The sequence below is a fragment of the Stylophora pistillata genome, chromosome 5, assembly GCF_964205215.1.
Source record: "Stylophora pistillata chromosome 5, jaStyPist1.2, whole genome shotgun sequence".
NCBI lineage: Eukaryota > Metazoa > Cnidaria > Anthozoa > Scleractinia > Pocilloporidae > Stylophora > Stylophora pistillata.
The window spans coordinates 795,123-820,000 of record NC_142523.1 but is presented as its reverse complement, the minus strand read 5'-3'; the positions used below and the strand labels follow the sequence as shown (position 1 = coordinate 820,000).

The following is a 24,878-nucleotide window of genomic DNA, read 5'->3' as shown; positions in this document are numbered from 1 at the left end:
GCGTATTGTGGCTGTTGAAACGTGCTGTGTCTTTGAGATCTTACACAATTTAATTAAGCACTTGCTTATGAGTTGTTCCTACGCAATTGTATTATTTTTTTTTATTTCCATGCATTTCTACATCAATATTCACGCGTCTTCGCTTTGGAAATCACGCCACGTTTCAAGACCAAAACAATTGTTCGCATGCTATGAAATTCTGCTCTCTTGTGAGTTTCGCCTTCAAACACAGTTAGACTGTTTCGAGTTCTCGAGGTGCTTCACTGCAATTAAGGACTCTATGAGAGTCTTTCCCATTTACAGAGGTGTATTTAAAGCCTTCTGCATACTGGAGGATGAATGATTTAATTGTTTCCGTTATTCTGTCAACAATAGGCCTGAGAAGAAGGCACGAAACTTTTCGCAGTCAGACTAGATAACTGCATTGAAAGAATTAAAACCCAAGAATGCGATTCAAATACTAGATGCCTAATATTTCCACTTTCTAGTTCTCCTAAAACACAGGGAAAGGTAGAGTTTAGAACGCACATCAGAATCTATTTTAAGAATCTATTTTCGTTGCAATTTAGCACACTCTGCATCATAACCTATCAATATAACATTGCATTAAAAACGCTGTGTTATGATTTACAACAGATAAGTGTATTCTGGCTATTCAAAAGGTGCTGTTTCAGTGACATGTTATATCGATAATAGATACGTAGGTAGGTAGGTAGTTTAGCTTTAGACAAGCTAATTGGGGACACGTTTGCATTTCACATCAAAATGGATTCACCCTCGCTTCTAACAAAAGGCTGAAACATTTTATCGAATACTATAAGTAGGGGGAATCTAGTGCAAACGCTAGAGTAAGTTTGTGGACAGTTTCAGTAATTATTGCATTGATTATTTGATGAGAAACATTTGAGCTTCTTTGTAAAGTCGATAATATCATATAAATGAATCATGGCTGTCGAAACGTGCTTTCTTAGTGACATGTTTGAATATTTGATTATAAAAACCAAGAGGAAACACGTAATAAAATGCACATTTATGATACTCTTCGTTGGAACTCGCTATTCCCTTACATTTCTTTAAATAAGCACAAAGACTTTTGGCAACTGAGGTAAAGAACTCAGTCTGGTTAAATTTAGATGCTGATATTTGACTTCCAGTGCTTTGTGTCCTGAGTCTTAGTCTCTGGAGAGGTTAGTAGAATAATAGAGGCTCCTCTTTTTCTTAATTTCATTCTAATAGCCTTACGTAGTCTTACGCAGTTTTGAGGGACCTTAAGCAGTCAGGCCGGCAACGCCAAGGAAGACGTCGGTTACAAAATGAATTTATACTTTTAATTAGAATTTCACTGAAAAAATGGCTGCATGTGTTTACCATCTCATACGGCGCCACAACTCAACCTCAAAATAACGTCTAAAGGTAGCGTTGAGTTCCAAATGGAAATTAAAACAACTTGCTGTCGCGATTTCCGTTGTTCAAAAGACGAAAATATTGATGATTTCACGTTGTTGTTTTGCAAAGGACGCCTATGAAATATACTAAGTTTTAAAATGCACGTACTCAGCTATTGTTCTGCCAATTAGATCTTTTGTTTTTCCACGTCCTCGTTGCGGTCGCCGTCTTGGTTTGCTTAAGGTCCCTAAAATGGCTGACACGACTTTTGGTGACAGGCGGCATGCCTATCAGTCGCAGTTAGAAAAATGTCTTTATTAATAGCATTCCAGGCCTTATGAGGTGTCTGAGCTAATTCCGAAATATCCCAAGGCATATCATTCAGAACCACCTTTGTATGGGAGTTTAGGCTCCGCTCTGCAACTCCGTAAATAATAAAGCAAATACACTCTAACCTTCAGATGGTGTTGTTTGTCATACTTTTGTTCTGTGTGTGCGATTTAAGGCCATTTCGTAGAGTTTTAGCCGAGCTCTCATCCCGCCACAGCCTGTACTAAGAAGAAGGAAACGGGAGGAAGGCATCGTCAGACCAACGGACTGACCCGCTCTCAAGTATTGTTCTCGATTCTCAGAATAAACCACGTCTCCTTGCTTCGAGACTCTGCATCACGAAGGCCAGATAGTTTTCCTTCAAGTTTATGGAGAAACATTCTATAAAAGTTCTGCTGTCGAGGAATCAATCCAGCGAGAATTTCAGATGACCAGCTATTTTGAAGCCCTTCAAACCCGCGGCAGCAACTTCTGAGACCGTTATGAAAAGGTCGGCCTAGACACGAGACAAAATTTCCCCCAGGGGGCACCCCCATGGTCTTACCCACTAGACTAAGTACAAATACTCAGCCACTCGGAAAAAGGAATAGTTGTAAAAACGCTATTGTTAGCTTCGGCCAATATGATTGTAGAAGGAAGACGACATCGATATTCAAAATCATCGGACTGAGAGTGTTGCATTTAGATTTCATTTAGAGCGATAATGCTCAAATCACCAATTTGGCTCAAACTTGGCACAAATATATCATGAGTTGACAAATGTGCGCAAATAATAGGTCAAAATATATAATTCTCTGCAAGATAGGGAGTCCCCCTGGGAAAACCCCTATTTCCTGCCTTTTTTGCATAATAAATTGACTAGGTTTACATTGCTGTTGTGACAAACAGAAAAGCTATCTTCAGATTCAATCAACTGGCTTGTGTTCTATATCTATTAGACTTCAAGAACATTGAACTGTTATAATTTTCCTATTTCATTTCGTCCGTTACCTCTCCCTGTAAGAAATTTTTATGGGGAACACATTTCATTATCTGTACTGACGCGAAATTTACTTCTCACCAACCGCTTTTGATCTGTTTTTATCAAAATTTCGTACGCCACATCTTTGTTTATTTGCTATAAAATTACACGTAAATACGAGCAATTGCATGTCATAAAGAAAATATGACTTTGTCCGTCAAGCACTATGCATGATTTGTTAAGGAAGACACAGTCTCAATTTGACCTTTAATTTAAAAGCGTCTCACATCGATTGCTACTCTAGAGATTAAACAAAGTGTAAAGGCATATTCAACTGATATGATTTCGATATTCCATTCTCAATTTTGTTGCTGCACTTAGCTAAAGGTGTGCCGAAAAAGAATCATATGCCCCTGAATGAAGCAAACGGGAATTAGGGTTTGAAAGCTAAGATGTACTGAATAACTCGAAATCTCTTCACTGTAGTTATAAATTTTTTTTTTTTCCTTCGTAATTTCTTATTTAAAATGATTATTTTACAACTTCTCATTACGCAGACAAATGGAATCTTCAACCGGTGAGCAACAAAAGATTACCGAAGTGCTCCGGCATAACTGCGTGGCAAAGTAGAGCGCTCTTATACGGTCAGAAGAATGGATATCTCTCGGCAAAGTGCTTCATTTCTGCAGTATCTTAATGAAAGATGAACTTATTAACAACAAGCTTGAGTCACGTAACTTTTCTTCGAGAATTTGCAATACTAACAAATAGTAATGCACGCATGAGCGCATTTAGGTTCTTGCTAAAAACACATTTTGAAGTCATTTGAGAACCGTTCTTTGAGAAAATCACGAAATGTTGGAAATGAGAGTCAATTTAATTTCAAGCCAGTTCCTCAGTTACGCACAAGAAGAAGTAGCATACTAAAGAAAACGAGATAACCATACAAAGTTTGGCTTTGAATCTCCAGTAAAATGTAAAGAACATAAGCACGAACAAGCCTCTTCTAAATTGTACGTTGCGCCACGTGGCCGGCAAACGCTCAAGGTTTTCAAAACACTAGAAGGTCTTTTACACTTCAGAAAATCGGAAACAGACCCCAGACGACAGAAGTACGGGCCACGATTGTGTGCTAGTGTGAACAAATAGAAGACCAGAAGTCCTCCTGACTAGTTGTGGTAAATTTGACGAATCAAGGGAACTTAGCCAATCCAAACTCAGTTACATATCGCTAACCAAGTACCAAGCCATCCTGAACGCCCTCACAGAACACACATCTAATGCTTGGTTTATGCCGCAGGCTCAAAGCACGAAAACTCTAGTTTCTGCGACATGATGATGACGAATCTTTCCTATTGTTTTAAATGTGAGCCTCGTCAAACATATCATTGAATACTCGCCTTGAAAGGTGGAAGAACAACTTTCTAACTAATTCCGCTCAAAAATATGTGGGCTGCAGTGCATTGAGAATTAGTGGTCTTCTAGCGGTGGTTTAAATAAGACAGATGTCAGAGATAACTGTTACTTTAGGTCGGTTTCTCGTCGATCCAGATGTCTTCTCTGCCTGTAGATTGAAGAGCAGTCGAACAGAACAGAAAGCATCTAACGAACCCAACGCAACATTTTTCACTACGCCTGGAGGTTGGAAGAGAGATGAAGATATTTTTAAAGAAAAAAAAAGTCCTTAAAAATGTAGAAAATCTGTAAGTAAAGGGACAATTTCCATCAATACAATGAGTTTTAATAAAAAAAAATGCGTAAAACATTTGTTCCACAATGGTTACCAACAATATAAAAAGTATTGCACAGCACACGCGCTCAAAGTGAACAACATACAATACCGACTGTCACCCGAAGCTTATAATCGAGTCATATACGTGACTATCACACAAAAGTTTGCACCTTTAAAAATTTTGCTCAAACTATAATACCCTTAACGTGAAGCATTGTAACTTGATTGTGCCAATTACAAAGTGCTTGAATCTTATCAGTTCTTACGAAGTTGATTGATTGCTGTATACAAAACCAAACGATTAGATAGCTTGTAATCAGACGGTTCAACAGCCAATTAAATCTTAGTACCAACTGTTTTCAATCAACACTAGCCAGTGAATGCTGACCCATAAGAATTGCATGTAGTTTTCTCGTGATCTTCAACGTAAAACAGAAAATTGATGAAGTTTAACTTGCGAGAAGAAAACGTTTCTATGTCAACTATCTAACGAACAATTTAGCAGTACTGAATAAAAAAAGCAGATACCAATACAATTGCTATAATTAACAATTAAATGAATGGATCTAAGAATAGATGGTAGACGAATTATAAAAATTCCTCAAGTTCTCCAAAAGCGTGTTTTTTGCACTCTCTTATTGACACAATGAATTTGATACTAAGAATTTACATCGTACAATTCAAGAATAATTACGTTCATAATTTTAATTAACTTTTGCGTTTCCTACTAAGCTAATTAGAAATTATAACCTGAATTGTAATCCACTAGCAATGGATGTACATTCCATATCAAAACGTTATCAAAAAATACCTAATAGCTACGTAATCACAAAACACTGTTGTGCACACAATGAAAAAAGTGATCAAACTCTCACGCAGTTGCTACACCATGTTAGTATAGAAAAACAAAAGTTCGTGAGAGTTCATTTGTTAAGGATATGCAATTCCATAACACTCTTTCCTGCACTGGTCATTGATCCATCCACGTGAAACCCATAACCTATATCTTTCTTATGCCAGCCGTTATCGCCTCTAAAGGGATTTCCGTAGTACATATCTTCGTACATCTGTTGACTAGCTCTCAACTCACCATGGTAAACCCTAGCATCCCACCAGTTGCTGTAAAAGTTGTAGTCGAATGGTACGCTGAACATGACTCCCACGGTCTTATGCACAGTTGGCATGTAATAGGCGATTACAGCCACGCATCCTGTAGCTACGGGGCCGTTCGTCTTCCTGGCAGTATACAGAGCCGCCTGATCTTTCTCCACCAGTCGGGGTAAAAGATCATCAGATGTACCAGCTCGAAAGTATGTATTGAGAGCCCTCCATTGATAAGGTGTTTCATTGGCAATGCCGATGGCAATCTTGCGTTCGATCGACCCCAACGCGTCAAGCAGGGTTTGTAGAAGTTCTTTGGTCAGCGAGGCCACTGCTATCACTGTACCAGGGTCCACTCGCTTGTTCTGGTTATGTTTCCTCGCTGAATAGAAATTATTAAAGGAAACCTTAGCTTTGTAAAGAATTTTTGAGAATGTCTTAACAAGAATGTTTATATCAGAATATCTGTATATGCTGTGCCTAAGTTGTGAAGGGGGCAAAGTTTAATGCTGGAATCGTTTTTTAGTTGAAATTATTTTTTGTGGTTGGTTTCTTTAGCTGTTCACAAAATGTTATCCTTTTATGAAAAAAATATCAACTCCTTAATGACAAGAATTAACTTGTCATTTTAAGCTATTGACCGTCAAACGTCACAGGACCAAAGATTCAACCAATTACGGTCAAAACGAGCTACTCATTTATAACTGCGAACTGTCTGAGGTAACACCTCTTCTGCATCCTCCTCTCACCCCCTCTGTGGTAATTGGTACGCATTAACATTGTGCGTCCGCCAAACTTTAGTCATGTGATCAATCAGGCAATGAAACTTCACCAACGTATTGTTAAAAAACTTTTTGCCTAGCTCGGGTGAGTGTCACTTCAGCATTAAGATGCTTCATTGTTTAATAAGATATTCCTTTTACCCTGAAGAGGTGCATGTAACAGTGCAAACAGAATAAGGCTGAAAAGATTGTTATCCACACTCTTTCTTTAAGGAAAATTAGCAAAACGCAACTGTATGTCGATAAATAGACGAGCAAGCTTACCCAGTTCTCGTTCAGTGTTTTCCATTTCTCCAATAGCTTTACTGGTTTCCAAGTGGGCACCTGTAAACAGAATAAGAATTTAGCGACCTCTACTCTGATCCAGGCCGTGACTGAACGGTATATCGAAACTGCTCATTGTAGCATAGATTACGAATTAAGAATTTGAAAAAATTATGTTGGATTCAGTGTTCTGCGATGCACGAAGTATAAGGTTGATCCAGAGCAAAAACTGAACGAGGAAGGATACATTATCAAATTTGGTGGCCGGGTTGGCGGGTGGCACTTTATCGATCCAGCGGAAAATGGGTCCCCATGAAAATGTTTTGTCTGTAGTACGATTATAAATAAAAAACTCTTCCTACCTCAAAACTGTTACGGTTTGATATATGTAGACGAGGATTTGTGGCAGATCAAACTTAGGACGTAAAGTAGTCCGTGCAACAGTAGGGAGTTTAAGCAAATCACTACGGCTGGCGCTGCTACGGCTATCGTGGTTGACGAGGCTTGGGGAGAGTACGTCGCCGTAGCCCGCCAAAATTCAACTTTAAGCAACGCGAACTACAAACCCAGTACGGCTGAGAAGTGTAAAACCAATAAATTAAGCGTCTTCGCGGTAGTTTATTGCACGTCTAAAAACTCAAAATGACTTCGTTGAAAGGGAAGAGGGATTCCAACATTTGGAAAAAAAAATTGTAAGCGATCCTGTGCACAGTGAATGAATGAATTAAAATATTTGAGCTTACGTGTTGTAAAATTGCCAGTTTGGAGCTTATAAACACCAAAGCAAAGTTTCTACACGGTCCCTCATAACCCTCGTCATTCCTTGGCCTCAGCTATTTGAATTTCAAGTAGTCTTTGAGGTTTGAAAAGGAAACGTTAGACTTTCTACCTACGCATTTCACTTTGCGTTCGCTGCGTTCTCCATGTGCACACTGCTTCGATCCTTCGACAAACCCGGCGGCAAAAATAAAGGCAGTATCACTCGGTAAGGGACAGCAAGCTTGATAAATATTCCCGATAAGCTATTTTTAAAGATGTTAAGTGTATTTCAATAGTTAAAATTGCTCAGGAGAATGTATAAAGCGAAGAAAGAAGCGAGATAAGTTCACGTACCACAGACTACGCCGAAACCTTCCCACTCGCGTAGAAGGATTTCCCGCTACGGCTGGATGGGAACCACTGACATGCGCAATGACTCGTTTCTGGACAATTTTACTTCCGGTAGCCGTAGCAGCGCCAGCCGTAGTGATTTGCTTAAACTCCCTAGTAATCAAATTGTACGGGCTTGCCTAGAAATTGTGTCAAAAACTAAGCTATTTTGATAGAGCCAATTGCTCCCTACGGTAGACATTATTTAGAAATTATCAATATGAACCAAACACTGCTTACAAGAAAACAAATTCTCAGGTGCTCAACGCCAAAATAAAACAAGATTCCAAGAGTGAGTTTGCAAGAGAGGTGTCAGAACGTGCCGGATTTATTGTTCCACTCCTGCATGAGGGTATAAATGGTTTCATTATTTAAAGACCATGGACGAACAAAGACAAAGGCGCTGTTTAAAATAAAGTAACTCAACAAAGAAAAAGAATTTAACGAAGGATCTCCACAATGGTACTGTGTGAACACATGTGCTTACCCATCTCTCGTTTGATGTTTCCCACTTCTTTCAAATCTTCTTTAAATTCAATGTGGGCACCTGAAAACAAATAAGGTTTCTTCTTTCTTTCTCTTTTTTTTATCTAATCTCAAGTCTCACCCAAGTCCATATATAGCATAGCAAATTGGCCAAGTTTTGAAATAAGAATGATTGAACATTGATGATGTTAATTGAAGGCTGAAAGTGTTGAAAGCAACAATATTAATCGTTGTTTACTACAAAAAAGGAACAGAAAAAATTTCCGGTTGTAGCGTTACTCGTGTAAACATGTACATCGATTGTCAAAAAGAAAATACATTTGAATGGAGTCGCTCGCTGGTTTGTTTAACTGTTTCTCTGATTGACTAGCATAATTCCCTTCAAGCTAAAAAGATCAAAGCTTAAAGCTCTTGTTTCAGATTGACAGAAATTCAGAAGGGCGGCAAATGAGAAGTATAGCTTCAACATCATATCAGCCGAATGTCTTCTCTAGCTTCAATTTCTTTAAAGTTTTGCGAATTGGAACTTCAAGAGCTCCTATAAAGCCTCTGTAAATACCTGATACACAGTAACCCATGAAACACATGGCCAGGATGTAAAATGACAAAAGTGCACACATCTTCATTTTCATCTTAGTTTGGTTGCAATAGACTCTATAATAGAAACGAACAACATTAGAATGGCTTTTTCGGAGGAGGCCATTAGTAACGCTACAAAATTAAAAGAAGAGCTACGTTGCATCGTTCGTGAGAAAAGCAATTCCGGAAACTTGGTGCGAGTAAATATTGATCAATAGCGATCAGGTTCTTAAGTGATTGTGTCTGTAAAAAAGTGTTCTCGCCGGATTCGCTCGTAACGGTCTTCGAAGGCTACAATCGGACGAGTCAAATCGGAAAGTTCAACAGCTAATGAAAATCAAGTTGCAAAATGTCACCAGTAAATAAGAGTTAACTGCCTGGTTAGCTGTCATAAAACAAAACTAAAAGGAAGGTCGGTTGTTCATATGAAAAATGCATAAAAAAAATCATAGTTAGAAGATTTTGCCCTTCGCGGCCGAATTTTGCCTATATACTAATGATTTAGAGAGCTAGGAAAACCATACAGTTACAAAGTAAATTAACTCCAGCTTTAAAAGAAGAAAAAATGTTGCGTAGTTTGATGCAGTTAAACCCATCCTGGAAAACGCTTGTCACAGATGCATTGCTGTGACTCCCACATTTGATAGTCTGTTTGCGTCACTGAGCGATGCTTACCTTCGTTGGGTGGGAGTTTCTCGTGCAATCACAAGTGGAGTGATCCGACCTTCTCAAGCCAAGTTCTGCGCTGCGACTAACGATTCTTCAAAAGTCTCCTCTATTTAGGGAGTTTATTCAGAAATGTCTGGACGCCGAAAGATAAATGATGTGATTGTTTCCTTTGTCAGACAAAGGAAACAATCGCTGAATGCGTTGAAATAAACATAACGAGCCATTTACACCTCAATAATGATTAATGCTTCTTCGAAAAAAAAATGTTTTTTTTACAGAGTTGTAATCAGAGCCTTTCGGAGGCCGAAAGGTGAATGAGTTGATGTCTCTGTTATCAGACAAAGGGGTTCATAGGCGGACTCGAACTGTTAACAACAGGCCAAGAAAGAAGGCACGAAATATTTTGCAATCAGACTATATCACTATATAACTACATATTGTAGCAAATGGAGTTAAAATCGTAGAATGCGACTCAAATGCTAGTTGCTTAATTTTCCATTTCATTGTTCTCCTTAAACTCAGAAAAAGGCGGAGTCTAGTTATATTGATAACAAATAAGTTCGTTGTGGCTATCCAACGGGTGTTGTCTCCCCGACGTGTTTTGCAATTTTATTCTTCAGTTACACATGGATTGTTATTGAGAAATCGTGTTTTGTTTCCATGTATTTTTACATCACAATGGACACACCCTCTCTTCCGACGAAGGACTAAAACATTTCATTCGGATTCTGTATAAAGGTGGAGTCTACTAAAATTACTACAATTTATTTTTGAATAGTTTCAGCGCACATTGCATTGATCGCTTTACAGGAAAATTTTCAGTGTCTCTTGCCAAGTTGTATCAATAATGGATCAGTGCATTCTGGCTGTCGAAATTTGGTGTCTCACTGGCATGTTTTAAAATTTTATTGCTCAGTTGCTCACGAGTTTTTTATGCAATCATGTTTTGTTTTCATGCTTGTCTAAATCCAAATGTACACATTCTCTCTTCCGAAATCACAGCACATTCGTGAGTTTAACCTGGAAACACAATTAGACTGTTTCGAGTCTTCGAAGTGCTCTAATGCGATTGACGAATCTTTGGGGGTATGCGGTTACTTCACAGAGGTGCCTTCAAAGCCTGCTGGGCGCCGAAAGATGAATGACCTAATTGTTTTCACTATCAGACAAAGGGATTCATAGGCAGCTATGCGTGTAACTATAGATAACAAACCGTACACATTAACGCGGTGATGGACGTTTTTTTCAGAAACTGTTCTAATTAAAGTCTATGGGGTGTCTGGACGCCGAAAAGAGATTGACTCAATTGTTCCCTATCAGCAGTCGTGGCAAAGTATTTCTGACACTTCAATATGGCTCTTGACTTGTGTTAACATATCTTTATTTTCTCTTATCTTATCTTATTATCACTAAAAGGGGTTGATAAGCAGTTAGGCGTCTAAATATTTGGGAAAACCGCTAATGCCACATAGTATTCTGTCAACGTTATGAAGGTGGCGCGAAACATTTTACAATTCAGACTATACAGCTCTAGCAAAGAACTAAAACTACAGAATGCAACACAAATACTAGATTCTTAATTTTTCCACTCTCTTGTTTTGTTAAGAAACTAAAGAGAAGACGGATTCTAGAACATACATTAGAATCGATCTTTTAATAGTTTTGTAGCAATTCAACACACACTGCTTTAAATAGGCCAAGTTATACTGATGACAGATAAGTGCGTTGTGGCTATACAAAAGGTGATGAATCACCAACATGTTTGGCAATTTTATTACTCAGTTACATATGCATTTTTATTTGGGAATGGTATTTTGATTTTATGTGTTTTTGCATCACAACGGACACGCCCTCCCTTCTGACAAAGGACTAAAACATTTTATCGGATTTGGTAAGAGAATGCCAAAACCACTAAAATTTATTTTTGAATAGATTCAGCACACACTGCTTTGATTGCTTTACAGGAAGCTTTTCAGTATCTTTTGCCAAGTTGTATCAACAATGGATCAGTGTATTCTGGCTGTCGAAATGTGCTGTCTTACAGACATGTTTTGAAATTTTTTGCTCAGTTGCTCACGAGTTGTTCATGCGCAATCATGTTTTGTTTCCATGCTTGTCTAGATCAAAATGTATACACCCTCTCTTCCGAAATCACAGCACATTCGTGAGTTTAGCCTGGAAGCACAGTTAGACTGTTTCGAGTCTTCGAAGTGTTCCACTGCGATTGACGACCCTTTGAGATATTGTTCTTTTCAAAACCATCTGGACGCCGAAAGATGAAAACCTTAAATGTTTCCCCTATCAGACAAAAGAGTTCATCGGCAGCCATGCGTGTTAGTATACCTAAAAATCCATTAACATTAACCATCAACGCTGTGATTGACATTTCTCCAAGAAGCTCTTCTCTTTACAGGGTTGAGTTGAGAGCCTTTTGGATGCCGGAAGTTAAATGACTTAATTGTTTCCTCTATTATACAAAGGGGTTGATTCAAGGCTATCTGGACGCCGAATAGGGAATGACTTAGACATTTCAGTTTCTTTCGCCAAGCTATATCGATAAGCGTATTGTGGCTGTTGAAACGTGCTGTGTCTTTGAGATCTTACGCAATTTAATTAAGCACTGCTTATGAGTTGTTCACGCGGAATCGTATTTTTTTATTTTTCTTTACATTTCTACATCAAAATTGACACGTCTTCGCTTTGGTTTTCACGCCACGTTTCAACCGCCCTCCGGTTAGCTCAATGGATAGAGCGCGGGACTGTTGTGCGGGTGGTCGAGGGTTCGAGACCCGGCCGGACCAACACTCAACGTCTTAAAATAAATGAGGAGAATTGCTACCTTTCCATAACATCAAGAAATGGTTAGGTATTCTAGTCTTCTCGGCTAGGGACGAATAAATGGAGGTCCCGTCTCCTGCAGGGTTAGGGGTAGGAGACGTTAATTTCCCACGCACAAGATTACTGTGTGGTGCATGTCCTCCCCTGGGGTGGGATGGGTGGGTTTACTGGGCCCGCAGTAATTTGCAGAAGCTGTTGCGGTGTTCCTGCCTGTCAGCGAATCTAATAAAATAGAATGAAAATAAAAATAAGACCGAAACAATTGTTCACATGCTATGGAATTCCTGCTCTCTTGTGAGTTTCGCCTGCAAACACAATTAATCTGTTTAGAGTTCTCGAGGTGTTTCATTGCAACTAAGGACTTTATGAGAGTCTTTCCATTTACAGAAGTGTATTCAGAGCCTTCTGCACGCTGAAGGATGAATGACTTAGTTGTTTCCGTTATTCTGTCAACAAAAGGCCTGAGAAGAAGGCACGAAACTTTTCGCAGTAAGACTAGATAACTGCATTGAAGGAATTAAAACCGCAGAATGCGATTCAATACTAGATGCCTAATATTTCCACTTTCTAGTTCTCCTAAAACACAGGGAAAGGTAGAGTTTAGAACACACCCCAGAATCTATTTCAAGAGTCTATTTTCGTTGCAAATTAGCACACTCTGCATCATAACCTATCAATATAACATTGCACTAAAAACGCTGTGTTATGATTTACAACAAATAAGTGTATTCTGGCAATCCAAAAGGTGCTGTCTCACTGACATGTTATGTCGATAATAGATACGTAGGTAGGTAGGTAGGTAGGTAGGTAGGTAGTTTAGCTTTTGACAAACTAATTGAGTACACCAATAGAGTATGAAAATTGAAAAAAGAAAGGTTACAAAAATTAATATAAATTATGTGCTAACTAATTTTCCTACGTCAGAAAACCGATCAGTGTTATGACAACAGAAAAAAATTCTGTTTAGCTGATTTCAGAACATACGCCTCAATTCATACGCTATTAGTATATTTTGGCTGTCGTTACATGGTGTCACTGACATGTTTCAGTTTTATTGCTCAGTTGCTCACGACTTGTTCATGCGTAATCGTGTTTTGTTTCCATGCTTGTCTAAATCAAAATGTACACATTCTCTCTTCCAAAATCACAGCACATTCGTGAGTTTGGCCTGGAAGCACAGTTGGACTGTTTCGAGTCTTCGAAGTGCTCCACTGCGATTGACGACTCTTTGAGATATTGCTCAATGCAGATCTTCTGGGCGCCGAAAGATGAATACTTTAAATGTTTCCACTATCAGACAAAGGAGTTCATAAGCAGCCATGCGTGTTACTATACATAAAAAATCATGAACATTAACCATCAACGCTGTGATTGACATTTCTTCAAGAGGCTGTTCTTTTGACAGGGTTGAATTGAGAGCCTTTTGGATGCCGGAAGTTAAATGACTTAATTGTTTCCTATAGAATACAAAAGGGGTTGAATTCAGGGCTGTCTGGACGCCGAATAGGGAGTGACTTAAACATTTCAGTTTCTTTCGCCAAGCCATATCGATAAGCGTATTGTGGCCGTTGAAACATTCTGTGTCTTTAAGATCTTACGCAATTTAATCAAGCACTTGCTTATGACTTTTTACTACGGAATTGTATTTTTTTTTGTTTCCATGCATTCCAAAGTACATCAAAATTGACACGTCTTCGCTTTGGAAATCACGCCACGTTTCAAAAGCGAAACAATTGTTCGCATGCTATGGAATTTCTGCTCTCTTGTGAGTTTCGCGTTCTAACAGAGTTATACCGTTTCGAGTTCTCGAGGTGCTTCACTGCAATTAAGGACTCTATGAGAGTCTGTCCCGTGTACAGAAGTGTATTTAAAGCCTTCTGCATACTGAAGGATGAATGATTTAATTGTTTCCGTTATTCTGTGAACAATAGTCCTGAGAAGAAGGCACGAAACTTTTTGCAGTCAGACTAGATAACTGCATTGAAAGAATTAAAACCCAAGAATGCGATTCAAATACTAGATGCCTAATATTTCCACTTTCTACACAGGGAAAGGTGGAGTTTAGAACGCACACCAGAATCTATTTTAAGAATCTATTTTCGTTGCAAATTAGCACATTCTGCATCATAACCTATCAATATAACATTGCATTAAAAACGCTCTGTTATAATTTACAACAGATAAGTGTATTCTGGCTATTCAAAAGGTGCTGTTTCACTGACATGTTATATCGATAATAGATACCTTGGTAGGTAGGTAGTTTAGCTTTAGAAAAACTACTTGGGGACACGTTTGCATTTCACATCAAAATGGATTCACCTTCGCTTCTAACAAAAGACTGAAACATTTCATCGAGTACTATAAGTAGGGGGAATCTAGTGCAAACGCTAGAGTATGTTTGTGAACAGTTTCAGTAATTATTGCATTGATTGTTTGATGAGAAACATTTCAGCTTCTTTGTAAAGTCGATAATATCATATAAATGAATCATGGCTGTCGAAACGTGCTTTCTTAGTGACATGTTTGAATATTTGATTATAAAAACGAAGAGGAAACACGTAATAAAATGCACATTTATGATACTCTTTGTTGGAACTCGCTATTCCCTTACATTTCTTTAAATAAGCACATAGACTTTTGGCAACTGAGGTAAAGAACTCAGTCTGGTTAAATTTAGATGCTGATATTTGACTTCCAGTGCTTTGTGTCCTGAGTCCTAGTCTCTGGAGAGGTTAGTAGAATAATAGAGGCTCCTCTTTTTCTTAATTTCATCCTAATAGCCTTACGTAGTCTTACGCAGTTTTGAGGGACCTTAAGCAGTCAGGCCGGAAACGCCAAGGAAGACGTCGGTTACAAAATGAATTTATACTTTTAATTAGAATTTCACTGGTAAATGGCTGCATGTGTTTACCATCTCATACGGCGCCACAACTCAACCTCAAAATAACGTCTAAAAGTAGCTTTGAGTTCCAAATGGAATTTAAAACAACCTGCTGTCGCGGTTTCCGTTGTTCAAAAGACGCAAATATTGATGATTTCACTCTGTTGTTTTGCAAAGGACGCCTATGAAATGTACTAAGTTTTGAAATGCACGCGCTGAGCTATTGTTCTGCTAATTAGATCTTTTGTTTTTCCACGTCCTCGTTGCCGTCGCCGTCCTGGTTTGCTTAAGGTCCCCAAAATGGCTGACACAACTTTTGATGACAGACGGCATGCTTATCAGTCACGGTTAGAAAAATGTCTTTATTAATAGCATTCCAGGCCTTATGAGGTGTCTGAGCTAATTCCAAAATATCCCAAGGCATATCATTCAGAACCACCTTGTTTTTCCGAATATTGCTGAAAGGAGGACAATATCACAAAGCTTTGTATAGGAGTTTAGGCTCCGCTCTGCAACTCCGTGAATGATAAAGCAAATAAAATCTAACCTTCAGATGGTGTTGTTTGTCATACTTTTGTTCTGTGGATGCGATTTGAGGCCATTTCGCAGATTTTTAGCCTTGTTCTCATCCCGTCACAGCCTGTACTAAAAAGAAGGAAACGGGAGGAAGGCATCGTCAGACCAACGGACTGACCCGCTCTCAAATATTGCTCGATTCTCAGAATAAACCACGTCTCCTTGCTTCGAGACTCTGCATCACGAAGGCCAGATAGTTTTCCTTCAAGTTTATGGAGAAACATTCTATAAAAGTTCTGCTGTCAAGGAATCAATCCAGCGAGAATTTCAGATGACCAGCTATTTTTAAGCCCTTCAAACCCGCGGCAGCAACTTCTTATGTAATTCGCAGACCGTTATGTAAAGGTCGGCCTAGACACGAGACAGAATCTCCCCCAGGGGGCACCCCACGGTCTTACCCACTAGACTAAGTACAAATACTCAGCCACTCGGAAAAAGGAATATTTGTAAAAACGCTATTGTTAGCTTCGGCCAATATGATTGTAGAAGGAAGACAACATCGATATTCAAAATCATCGGACTGAGAGTGTTGCATTTAGATTTCATCTAGAGCTTGTCCACGCCACTGGGCAGGGAGCGATAAATATATAATTCTCTGCGAGATATGGAGTCCCTCTGGGAAAACCCCTATTTCCTGTCATTTTTGCATAATAGATTGGCTAAGTTTACATCGCTGCTGTGACAAACAAAAAAGCCATCTGAAGATTAAATCAACTGGGTTGTGTTCGATATCTATCAGACTTCAAGAAAATTGAACTGTTTTAATTTTCCCATTTCATTTCGTCCGTTACCTCTTCCCGTAAGACATTTTTTGGGCAACACATTTCATTATCCGTACCGACGCGAAATTTACTTCTTACCAACCACTTTTGATCTGTTTTTATCAAAATTCCGTACACCACATCATTGTTTATTTGCTATAAAACTACACGTAAATACGAGCAATTGCATGTCATAAAGGAAATATATGACTTTGTCCGTCAAGCACTATGCATGATTTCTTAAGGAAGACACGGTTTCGATTTGACCTTTAATTTAAAAGCGTCACACATTGATTGCTACTCTAGAGATTTAACAAAGTGTAAAGGCATATTCAACTGATATGATTTCGATATTCCATTCTCAATTTTGTTGCTGCACTTGGCTAAAGGTGTGCTCAAAAAGAATCATATGCCCCTGAATGAAGCAAACGGGAATTTGTGTTTGAAAGCTAAGATGTACTGAATAACTCTAAATCTCTTCACTGTAGTTATGAATTTTATTAACTTTTTTCCTTCGTAATTCCTTATTTAAAATGATTATTTTACAAGTTCTTATTACGCAAACAAATGATATCTTCAACCGGTGAGCGACAGAAGATTACCGAAGTGCTCCGCCATAACTGCGTGGCAAAAGTAGAGCGCTCTTACACGGTCAGGAGAATGGATATCTCTCGGCAAAATGCTTAATTTCTGCAGTATCTTAATCAAAGATGAACTTATTAACAACAAGCTTGAGTCACGTAACTTGTCTTCGAGAATTGGCAATACTAACGAATAGTAATGCATGCATCAGCTCATTTAGGTTCTTGCTAAAAACACAATATGAAGTAATTTGAAAACCGTTCTTTGAGAAAATCACGAAATGTTGGAAATGAGAGTCAATTTAATTTCAAGCCAGTTCCTCAGTTACGCACAAGAGGAAGTAGCATACTAAAGAAAACGAGATAACCATGCAATGTTTGGGTTTGAATCTCCAGTAAATTGTAAAGAACATATGCACGAGCAAGCCTCTTCTCGATTTTATGTTGCGCCACGTGGCCGGCATACGCTCAAGGTTTTCAAAACATTAGAAGGTCTTTTACACTTTCAGAAAATCGGAAACGGATCCCAGACGTCAGAAGTATGGAACACAAATGTTTGCTAGTGTGAACAAAAGAAGACCACTGAGAAGTCGTCCTAATGCTTGGTTTATGCCGCAGGCTAGAAGCACGAAAAATCTAGTTTCTGGGACATAATGATGACGAATCTTTCCTATTGTTTACATTAGAGCCTCATCGAACATATCGTTGAATACTCGCCTTGAAAGGTGGCAGAACAACTTTCTAACTACTTCCGCTGAAAAATATGTTGGCTGCAATGCATTGAGGAGGGGGGGCAATGGGGCCTCTGGGAAACCGCAAAACCGGAGAAAAAAACCTCCAAAACCGAAAAACCGACGAAAAAAGGCAGCAAAACCGAAAACCGCATGCAAATCTGACAAAACCGCTACATTTTCACCTTTAAAGAGGTCAAAAAGGAAAAACCGAAAACCGCATCAGAGTTTTCGTGAAAACCGAAAACCGAATGCAAAAACACGTAAAATCCGCAAACTGCTTCTAACATCAAAACCGAAAAACCGAACCTTTTTGGCCCAAAAACCGAAAAACCGATCCAAAAAACAGTCAAAACCGCAAAATCGAAAATCCTAAAGCCCCCCTCATTGAGAATTAATCGTCTTCAAGCGGTGGTTTAAATAAGACAGATGTTAGAGATAACTGTTAGTTTAGTTCGGTTTCTTGTCGTTTCACATGTTTCATCTGCCTGTAGATGGAAGAGCAGTCCAACAGAACGGAAAGCATCTACTAAACACAAAGCAACATTTTTTACTACGCCTGGAGGCCGGAAGAAAGATGGAGATCTTTATAAGGAAAAAAAATTGCTTCAAAATATAGACAGTCTGTTGTAAGTAAAGGGAAAATTTCCATCAATACAGCGAGTTTTAATGAAGAAATGTGCTAAAAGTTTGTTCTACATGGTTACCAACGATATAAAAAGTACTGCACAGCACACGCGCTCAAAGTGAATATCCTACAATACCGCCTATCACTCGAAGCTTACAATTAAGTCATATACCAGACTATCAAGAACAAGTTTACACCGTGAAAAATTTTGCTCAAACTATAACACCCTTAACGCGAAGCATTATAACTTCACTGTGCCAATAACAAAGTGCTCGAATCTTATTAGTTCTTACGAAGTTGGCTGATTGATTGTTACAAACCAATCGATTAAATATCCTGTAATCAGACGGTTCAACAGCAAATTAAATCTTAGTACCAACTGTTTTTTAATCAACACTAGCTAGCGAATAATGACCACTCAAAATGGGATGTAGTTTTCTCGTGATCTTCAACGTTAAACAGAAAACGGATGAAATTAACTAGCGAGAAGAAAACATTTCTGTTAACTTTCTAACGAACAATTTAGCAGTACTGATATAAAAAACCAGGACACCAATACAACTGCCATAGTTAACAATTAAGTGAATGGGTCCAAGAATAGATGTGAGACGAGTAATACAAATTCCTCAAATTCTCCAAAGTGCGTTTCTTGCACTGTCTTGTTGACACAATGAATTGATAATAAGAATTTACATCGTACAATTCAAGATAAATTAGGTTCATAATTTCAATTAACTTTTGCGTGTACTATAAGCTAATTTGAAATTATAACCTGAATTGGAATCCACTAGCAATGGATGTATATACCATATCAAAACGTTAGCAAAAAAAGCCTAATGGCTACGTAATCATAAAGTACTGTTGTGCTCACAATGAAAAAAGTGATCAAACTCTCACGCAGTTACTACACCATGTTAATATACCAAAAACAAAAGTTCGTGAGAATTCAATTGGAAGTGATATGTAATTCCATAACACTCTTTCCTGGACTGGTCATTGATCCATCCATGTGAAACCCATGACCTATATCTTTCTTATGCCAGCCGTCATCGCCTTGGTAGGGATTTTTGTAGTACATATCTTCGTACATCCGTTGACTAGCTCTCACCTCACCAGGATAGACCCTAGCATTCCACCAGTTTCTGTAGAAGTTTTGGTCGAATGGTACGCTGAACATGACTCCAACGGTCATCTGCACAGCTGGCATGTAATAGGCGATTACACCCACGCATCCAGTTGCTAAGGGGCCGTTCGTCTTCCTGGCAGTATACAGAGGCGCCTGATCTTTCTTCACGAATGGGGGTAAAAGATCATCAGATGTACCAGAGTGAAAGTATGTATTGAGAGCCCTCCATTCATAAGGTGTCTCATTGGCAATGCCGATGGCAATCTTGGGTTCGATCGACCCCAACGAGTCAAGCAGGGTTTGTAGAACATCTTTGGTCAGCGAGGCTGCATCTATCACTGTAGCATGGTTCACTCGTTTTTTCTGCTGATGTTGCCTCGCTGAATAAAAATTATTAAAGGAAATCTGAGCTTTGTAATGAATGTTTGAGAATGTCTTAATAAGAATATTTATATCAGAATATCTGTATATGTTGTGCCTAAGTTGTGAAGAGGGCGAGGTTTAATGCTAGAATCGTTTTTGAGTTTGAATTCTCTTTTTTTTGTGGTTGCTTTCTTCAGATTTTCACAATCTTTTATCCTTTCATGAAAAATATATCAACGCCTTAATGACAAAAATTAACTTGTCAATTTAAGCTATTAACCGTCAAACGTCACAGGACCAAATATTCAACCAATTACGGTCAAAACGAGCTACTCAGTTATACTGTGAACTGTATAACTGATAATAATAGTGCAAACAGAATACGGCTGAAAAGATTGTTATCCACACTCTTTTTTAAAGGAAAATTAGCAAAACGAAACTGTATGTCAATAAATAGACGAACAAGCTTACCCAGTTCTCGTTCAGTGTTTTCCGTTTCTCCAATAGGGTTACTTGTTTCCAAGTGGGCACCTGTAAACAGAGTAAGAATTTAGCGACCTTTACTCTGATCCAGGCCGTGACTGACTGGTATATCGAAACTGCCTATTGTACCACAGATTTCTGATTAAGAATTTGGAAAAATTATATTGGATCCAATGTTCTGTGCATGAAATATGAGGTTGATCCGGAGCAAAAGCACTTTATCGATCCTTCCTAACAACCCTAAAACATAAAACGCAAGGTAAAGTAGAGGAAACAATTTCGATTGATGCGTTAGGCATGCCTAATTAGAAGATTCTCATATTGAAAATTTTCGATCTAGCAAAAACTGGGTCCTCATAAAAATTCTTTGTCTGCAGTAAGATTATAGATCAAGAACACCTCCTACATCGAAATTGTTACGGTTTAATATATTTAGATGAGGGTTTGTCGAAGATCAGACTTAGAACGTGAGGTTGTCAGTGCAAAAGTAATCAAAATTGCACGGGCTTGCTTGGAAATTGCGTCAAACTATAACAAAACAATTGTTCAGCTGCTCAATACAAAAGTAAAAGAAAATTTCAAGAGTAAGTTTGCAAGAGAGGTGTCCGAACGTGCCGGATTTATAGTTGCATTCCTGCATGAGGGTCTAAACGGTTTCATTATTTAAAGACCATGAACGAACAAAGTCAAAGGTGCTTTTTAAAATAAAGTAATTTTAACAAAGGATACGAATTTAGCCAAGGAACTCTACAGTGGTACAGTATGAACACATGTGCTTACCCATGTCTCGTTTGACGTTTCCCATTTCTTTAAAATCTTCTTTAAATTCAATGTGGGCACCTGAAAACAAATGAGGTTTTCGTTTTCTTTCTTTTATCAAATCTCCAGTCTCATAGCATAGCAAATTGGCCACATTTTGAAAGAAGAATGATTGAACGTTTATGATGTTTATTGAGGGCTGAAAGTGTTGAAAGCAACAATATTAATCGTTGTTTACCACGAAAAAGAGAGGGAAAAAAAAAATTCCGGTTGTAGCGTTACTCACATACACATGTAAATAGATTGTCACACAGACAATACATTTGGATGGAGTCGCTCGCTGGTTTTTTTTTTTTAACTGTTTCTCTGATTGACTAGCTAGCATAATTCCCTAAAGCTAAAAACATCATTAAAGCTCTTGTGTTAGATTGTTTGAAATTCAGAGGGGCGACAAATTAGGAGTATAGCTTCTACATCATAGCAGCCGAATGTCTTCTCTAGCTTCAATTTCTTTAAAGTTTTGCAAATTGGAACCTCAAGAGCTCCTACAAAGCCTCTGTAAATACCTGATACACAGTATCCCATGAAACACACGGCCAGGATATAAAATGACAAAAGTGCACACATCTTCATTTCCATCTTATTTTGATTGCAGTAAACTCTATAAAAGAAACGAACAAGATTAGAATGGCTTTTTTGGAGGAAACTTAGAGCGAGTAAATATTGATTAATAGCAATCAATTTCTTAAGTGATTATCTCTGTAAAAAAGTGTTCTAGTCGGATTCCTCGGTAACGTTACACAAAGGCTATAATTGGACGAGTCAAATCGGAAAGTTCAACAGCTAATGAAAATCAAGATGCAAAATGTCACCAGGAAATAACATTTAACTTCCTAGTTAGCTTTGATGAACAAAACTAAAAGAAAGATCGGTTCTTCATACTAAGAATGAAGAAAACGAATCCTAGTTAGAAGATTTTACTCTTCGTGACCGAAAATTGCCTATATGCCATTGACTTAGAGAGCTAAGAAAACCATACAGTTGCAAAAGTTTAAACTAAATTAAGTCCAGCTTTAGAAATGTGAAAAAATATTGCGTAGTTTGATGTACTAGGCCCATCCTGGAAAAAGTTTGGCACGAATGCATTGAAGTGACTCCGACATCTGATAGTCTGTTAGTGTCACTGAGGGAGCATACCTTCGTTGGGTGCGAGCCTTTCTCGTGCAATCACAGTTAGACTGATCCGACCTTCTCAAGCCAAGTGCTGCGCTGCGACTAACGATTCTTCAAAAGTCTCCCTTATTTAAGGAGTTTATTCAGAAATGTCTGGACGCGGAAAGATAAATGACCTGATTGTTTCCTTTGTGAGAGAAAGGAAACAATGGTTGATTGGGATGAACTAAATATAACAAGCCATTTACACCCCAGCCATGGTTGATGATTATTCGAAAAAAATGTCTTATTTACAGAATTGTAATCGGAGCTTTTTGGACGCCTTTCGGTGAATGACTTGATGTCTCTGTTATCAGACAAAAGGGTTCATAGGCGGCTTCGAACTGTCCACAATAGGCCAAGGAAGAAGGCACCAAACATTTTGCAATCAGACTATATAACTACATAACTATGTATTGCAGCAAATGGAGTGAAAATCGTAGAATGCGACTCATGGTAGTTGCTTAATTTTCCATTTTCTTGTTCTCCTTAAACGCAGAAAAAGGCGGAGTCAAGTTATATTAATAACAGATAAGTGTGTTGTGGCTATCTAAAAAGTACTGTCTCACCGACGTGTTTTGCAATTTTATTACTCAGTGTCATGTGGATTGTTATTGATCGTGTTTTGTTTCCATCTATTTTTGGATCACAATGGACACGCCCTCCCTTCTGACAAAGGACTGGAACATTTCGTCGGATTTTGTAAGAAGGTGGAGTCTACTAAAACCACTACAATTTATTTTTGAATGGTTTCAGCACACATTGCATTGATCGCTTTACAGGAAACTTTTCAGTGTCTTTTGCCAACTTGTATCAATAATGGATCCGTGTATTCTGGGTGTCGAAATGTGCTGTCTCACTGACATGTTTTGGAATTTTATTGTTCAGTTGCTCACGAGTTGTTCATGCGTAATCGTGTTTTGTTTCCATGCTTGTCTGAATCAAAATGTCCACATTCTCTCTTCCGAAATCACAACGCATTCGTGGGTTTGGCCTGGAAGCACAGTTAGCCTATTTCGAATCTTTGAAGTGCTCCACCTCGATTGACGACTCTTTGAGGGTATGTGTTATTTACAGAAGTGCCTTCAAAACCTCTTGGACGCCGAAAGATGAATGAACTAGTTGTTTCCACATCAGACAAAGGGATTCATAAGCAGCTATGCGTGTAACTATACATAACAAACCGTAAACATTAACGCCACGATTGACGATTGTTCCGGAAACTGTTCTAATTAAAGTCTATGGATGGGCTGTCTGGACACCGTAGAGAGAATGATTCAATTGTTCCCTTTCAGCAGTCATACCAAAGTATTTGTGACACTTTAATAAAACTCTTGACTTATGTGAACATACCTTATCTTATCTTATCTTAATATCACTCAAAGGGGTTGATAAGCAGTTAGGCGTATATTGGGAAAAAACCACTAATGCCACACAGTACTCTGTGAACAATATGAAGATGGCACGAAACATTTTAAAATTCACCCTATACAGCTCTAGCAAATAATTAAAACTATAGAATGTAACACAAATACTAGATGCTTAATTTTTCCTCTCTCTTTTTCTCTTATAAAACCCAAGAAATTCAATACACACTGCATTTAATAGGCCAAGTTCCATTGATAACAGATAAGTGTGTTGTGGCTATCTAAAAGGTTTTGTCCCACGGAAGTGTTTTGCAATTTTATTACTCAGTTAGAGGTGGATTGTTATTGACAAATCGTGTTTTGTTTCCATCTATTTTTACACCACAATGGACACACCCTCCCTTTCGACAAGGGAATGGAACATTTCGTCAGATTTTGTAAGAAGGCGGAGTCTACTAAAACCACTAGAATTTATTTTTGAATAGTTTCAGTTAGAGTGTTTCGAGTATTCGAAGTGCTCCATTGCGATTGACGAGTCTTTGAGAGTTTATTCTATATAAAACCTTCTGAACGCCGAAAGATGAATACCTTAAATGTTTCCACTATCAGACAAAGGAGTTCATAAGCAGCCATGTGTGTTACTATACATAAAAAATCCATTAACATTAACCATCAACGCTGTGATTGACGTTTCTTCAAAAAGCTGTTTTTTTTTACAGGGTGAATTGAGAGCCTTTTCGATGCCAGAAGTTAAATGAGTAAATTTTTTCCTTTATTATACAAAGGGGTTGATTCAGGGCTGTCTGGACACCGAAAAGGGAATGACTTAAACATTTCAGTTTCTTTCGCCAAGCTATATCGACAAGCGTATTGTGGCTGTTGAAACGTGCTGTGTCTTTGAAATCTTACGCAATTGAATTGATCACTTGCTTATGAGATGTTCATGTGGAGTCGTATTTTGTTTTTATTTCTATGCATTTCTACATCAAAATTGACGCGTCTTCGCTTTGGAAATCACGCTACGTTTCGAGACCGAAACAATTGTTCGCATGTTATGGAATTTCTACTCTCTTGTGAGTCTCGCCTGCAAACACAGTTGGACTGTTTCGAGTTCTAGAGGTGCTTCACTGCAA

At 38.4% G+C, this 24,878-nt stretch overlaps 2 protein-coding genes and 1 pseudogene across 3 annotated transcripts in view; all 3 read right to left on the bottom strand.

The window, feature by feature from the left end:
- Nucleotides 1-24,878, bottom strand: part of LOC148729743 (DELTA-stichotoxin-Hcr4a pseudogene) — a 164,356-nt pseudogene that overhangs the window by 25,501 nt on the left and 113,977 nt on the right. The gene's annotated exons all lie outside the window — the stretch shown is intronic.
- On the bottom strand, nucleotides 4,397-9,580 carry LOC148729752 (DELTA-stichotoxin-She4b-like). The gene is made up of 5 exons (XM_088760463.1): nucleotides 9,446-9,580; nucleotides 8,751-8,845; nucleotides 8,193-8,252; nucleotides 6,557-6,616; nucleotides 4,397-5,892 (listed from the first exon to the last, which is right to left on the bottom strand). The coding sequence occupies exons 2-5, from the start codon at nucleotides 8,821-8,823 to the stop codon at nucleotides 5,333-5,335; spliced, it is 753 nt and encodes a 250-aa protein (XP_088616589.1). The 5' UTR covers nucleotides 8,824-8,845; nucleotides 9,446-9,580; the 3' UTR covers nucleotides 4,397-5,332.
- On the bottom strand, nucleotides 18,453-22,505 carry LOC111319211 (DELTA-stichotoxin-Hcr4a). The gene is made up of 5 exons (XM_022922025.2): nucleotides 22,364-22,505; nucleotides 21,733-21,827; nucleotides 21,188-21,247; nucleotides 20,396-20,455; nucleotides 18,453-19,941 (listed from the first exon to the last, which is right to left on the bottom strand). Exons 2-5 carry the CDS (start codon nucleotides 21,803-21,805, stop codon nucleotides 19,382-19,384), a joined length of 753 nt encoding a protein of 250 aa, XP_022777760.2. The 5' UTR covers nucleotides 21,806-21,827; nucleotides 22,364-22,505; the 3' UTR covers nucleotides 18,453-19,381.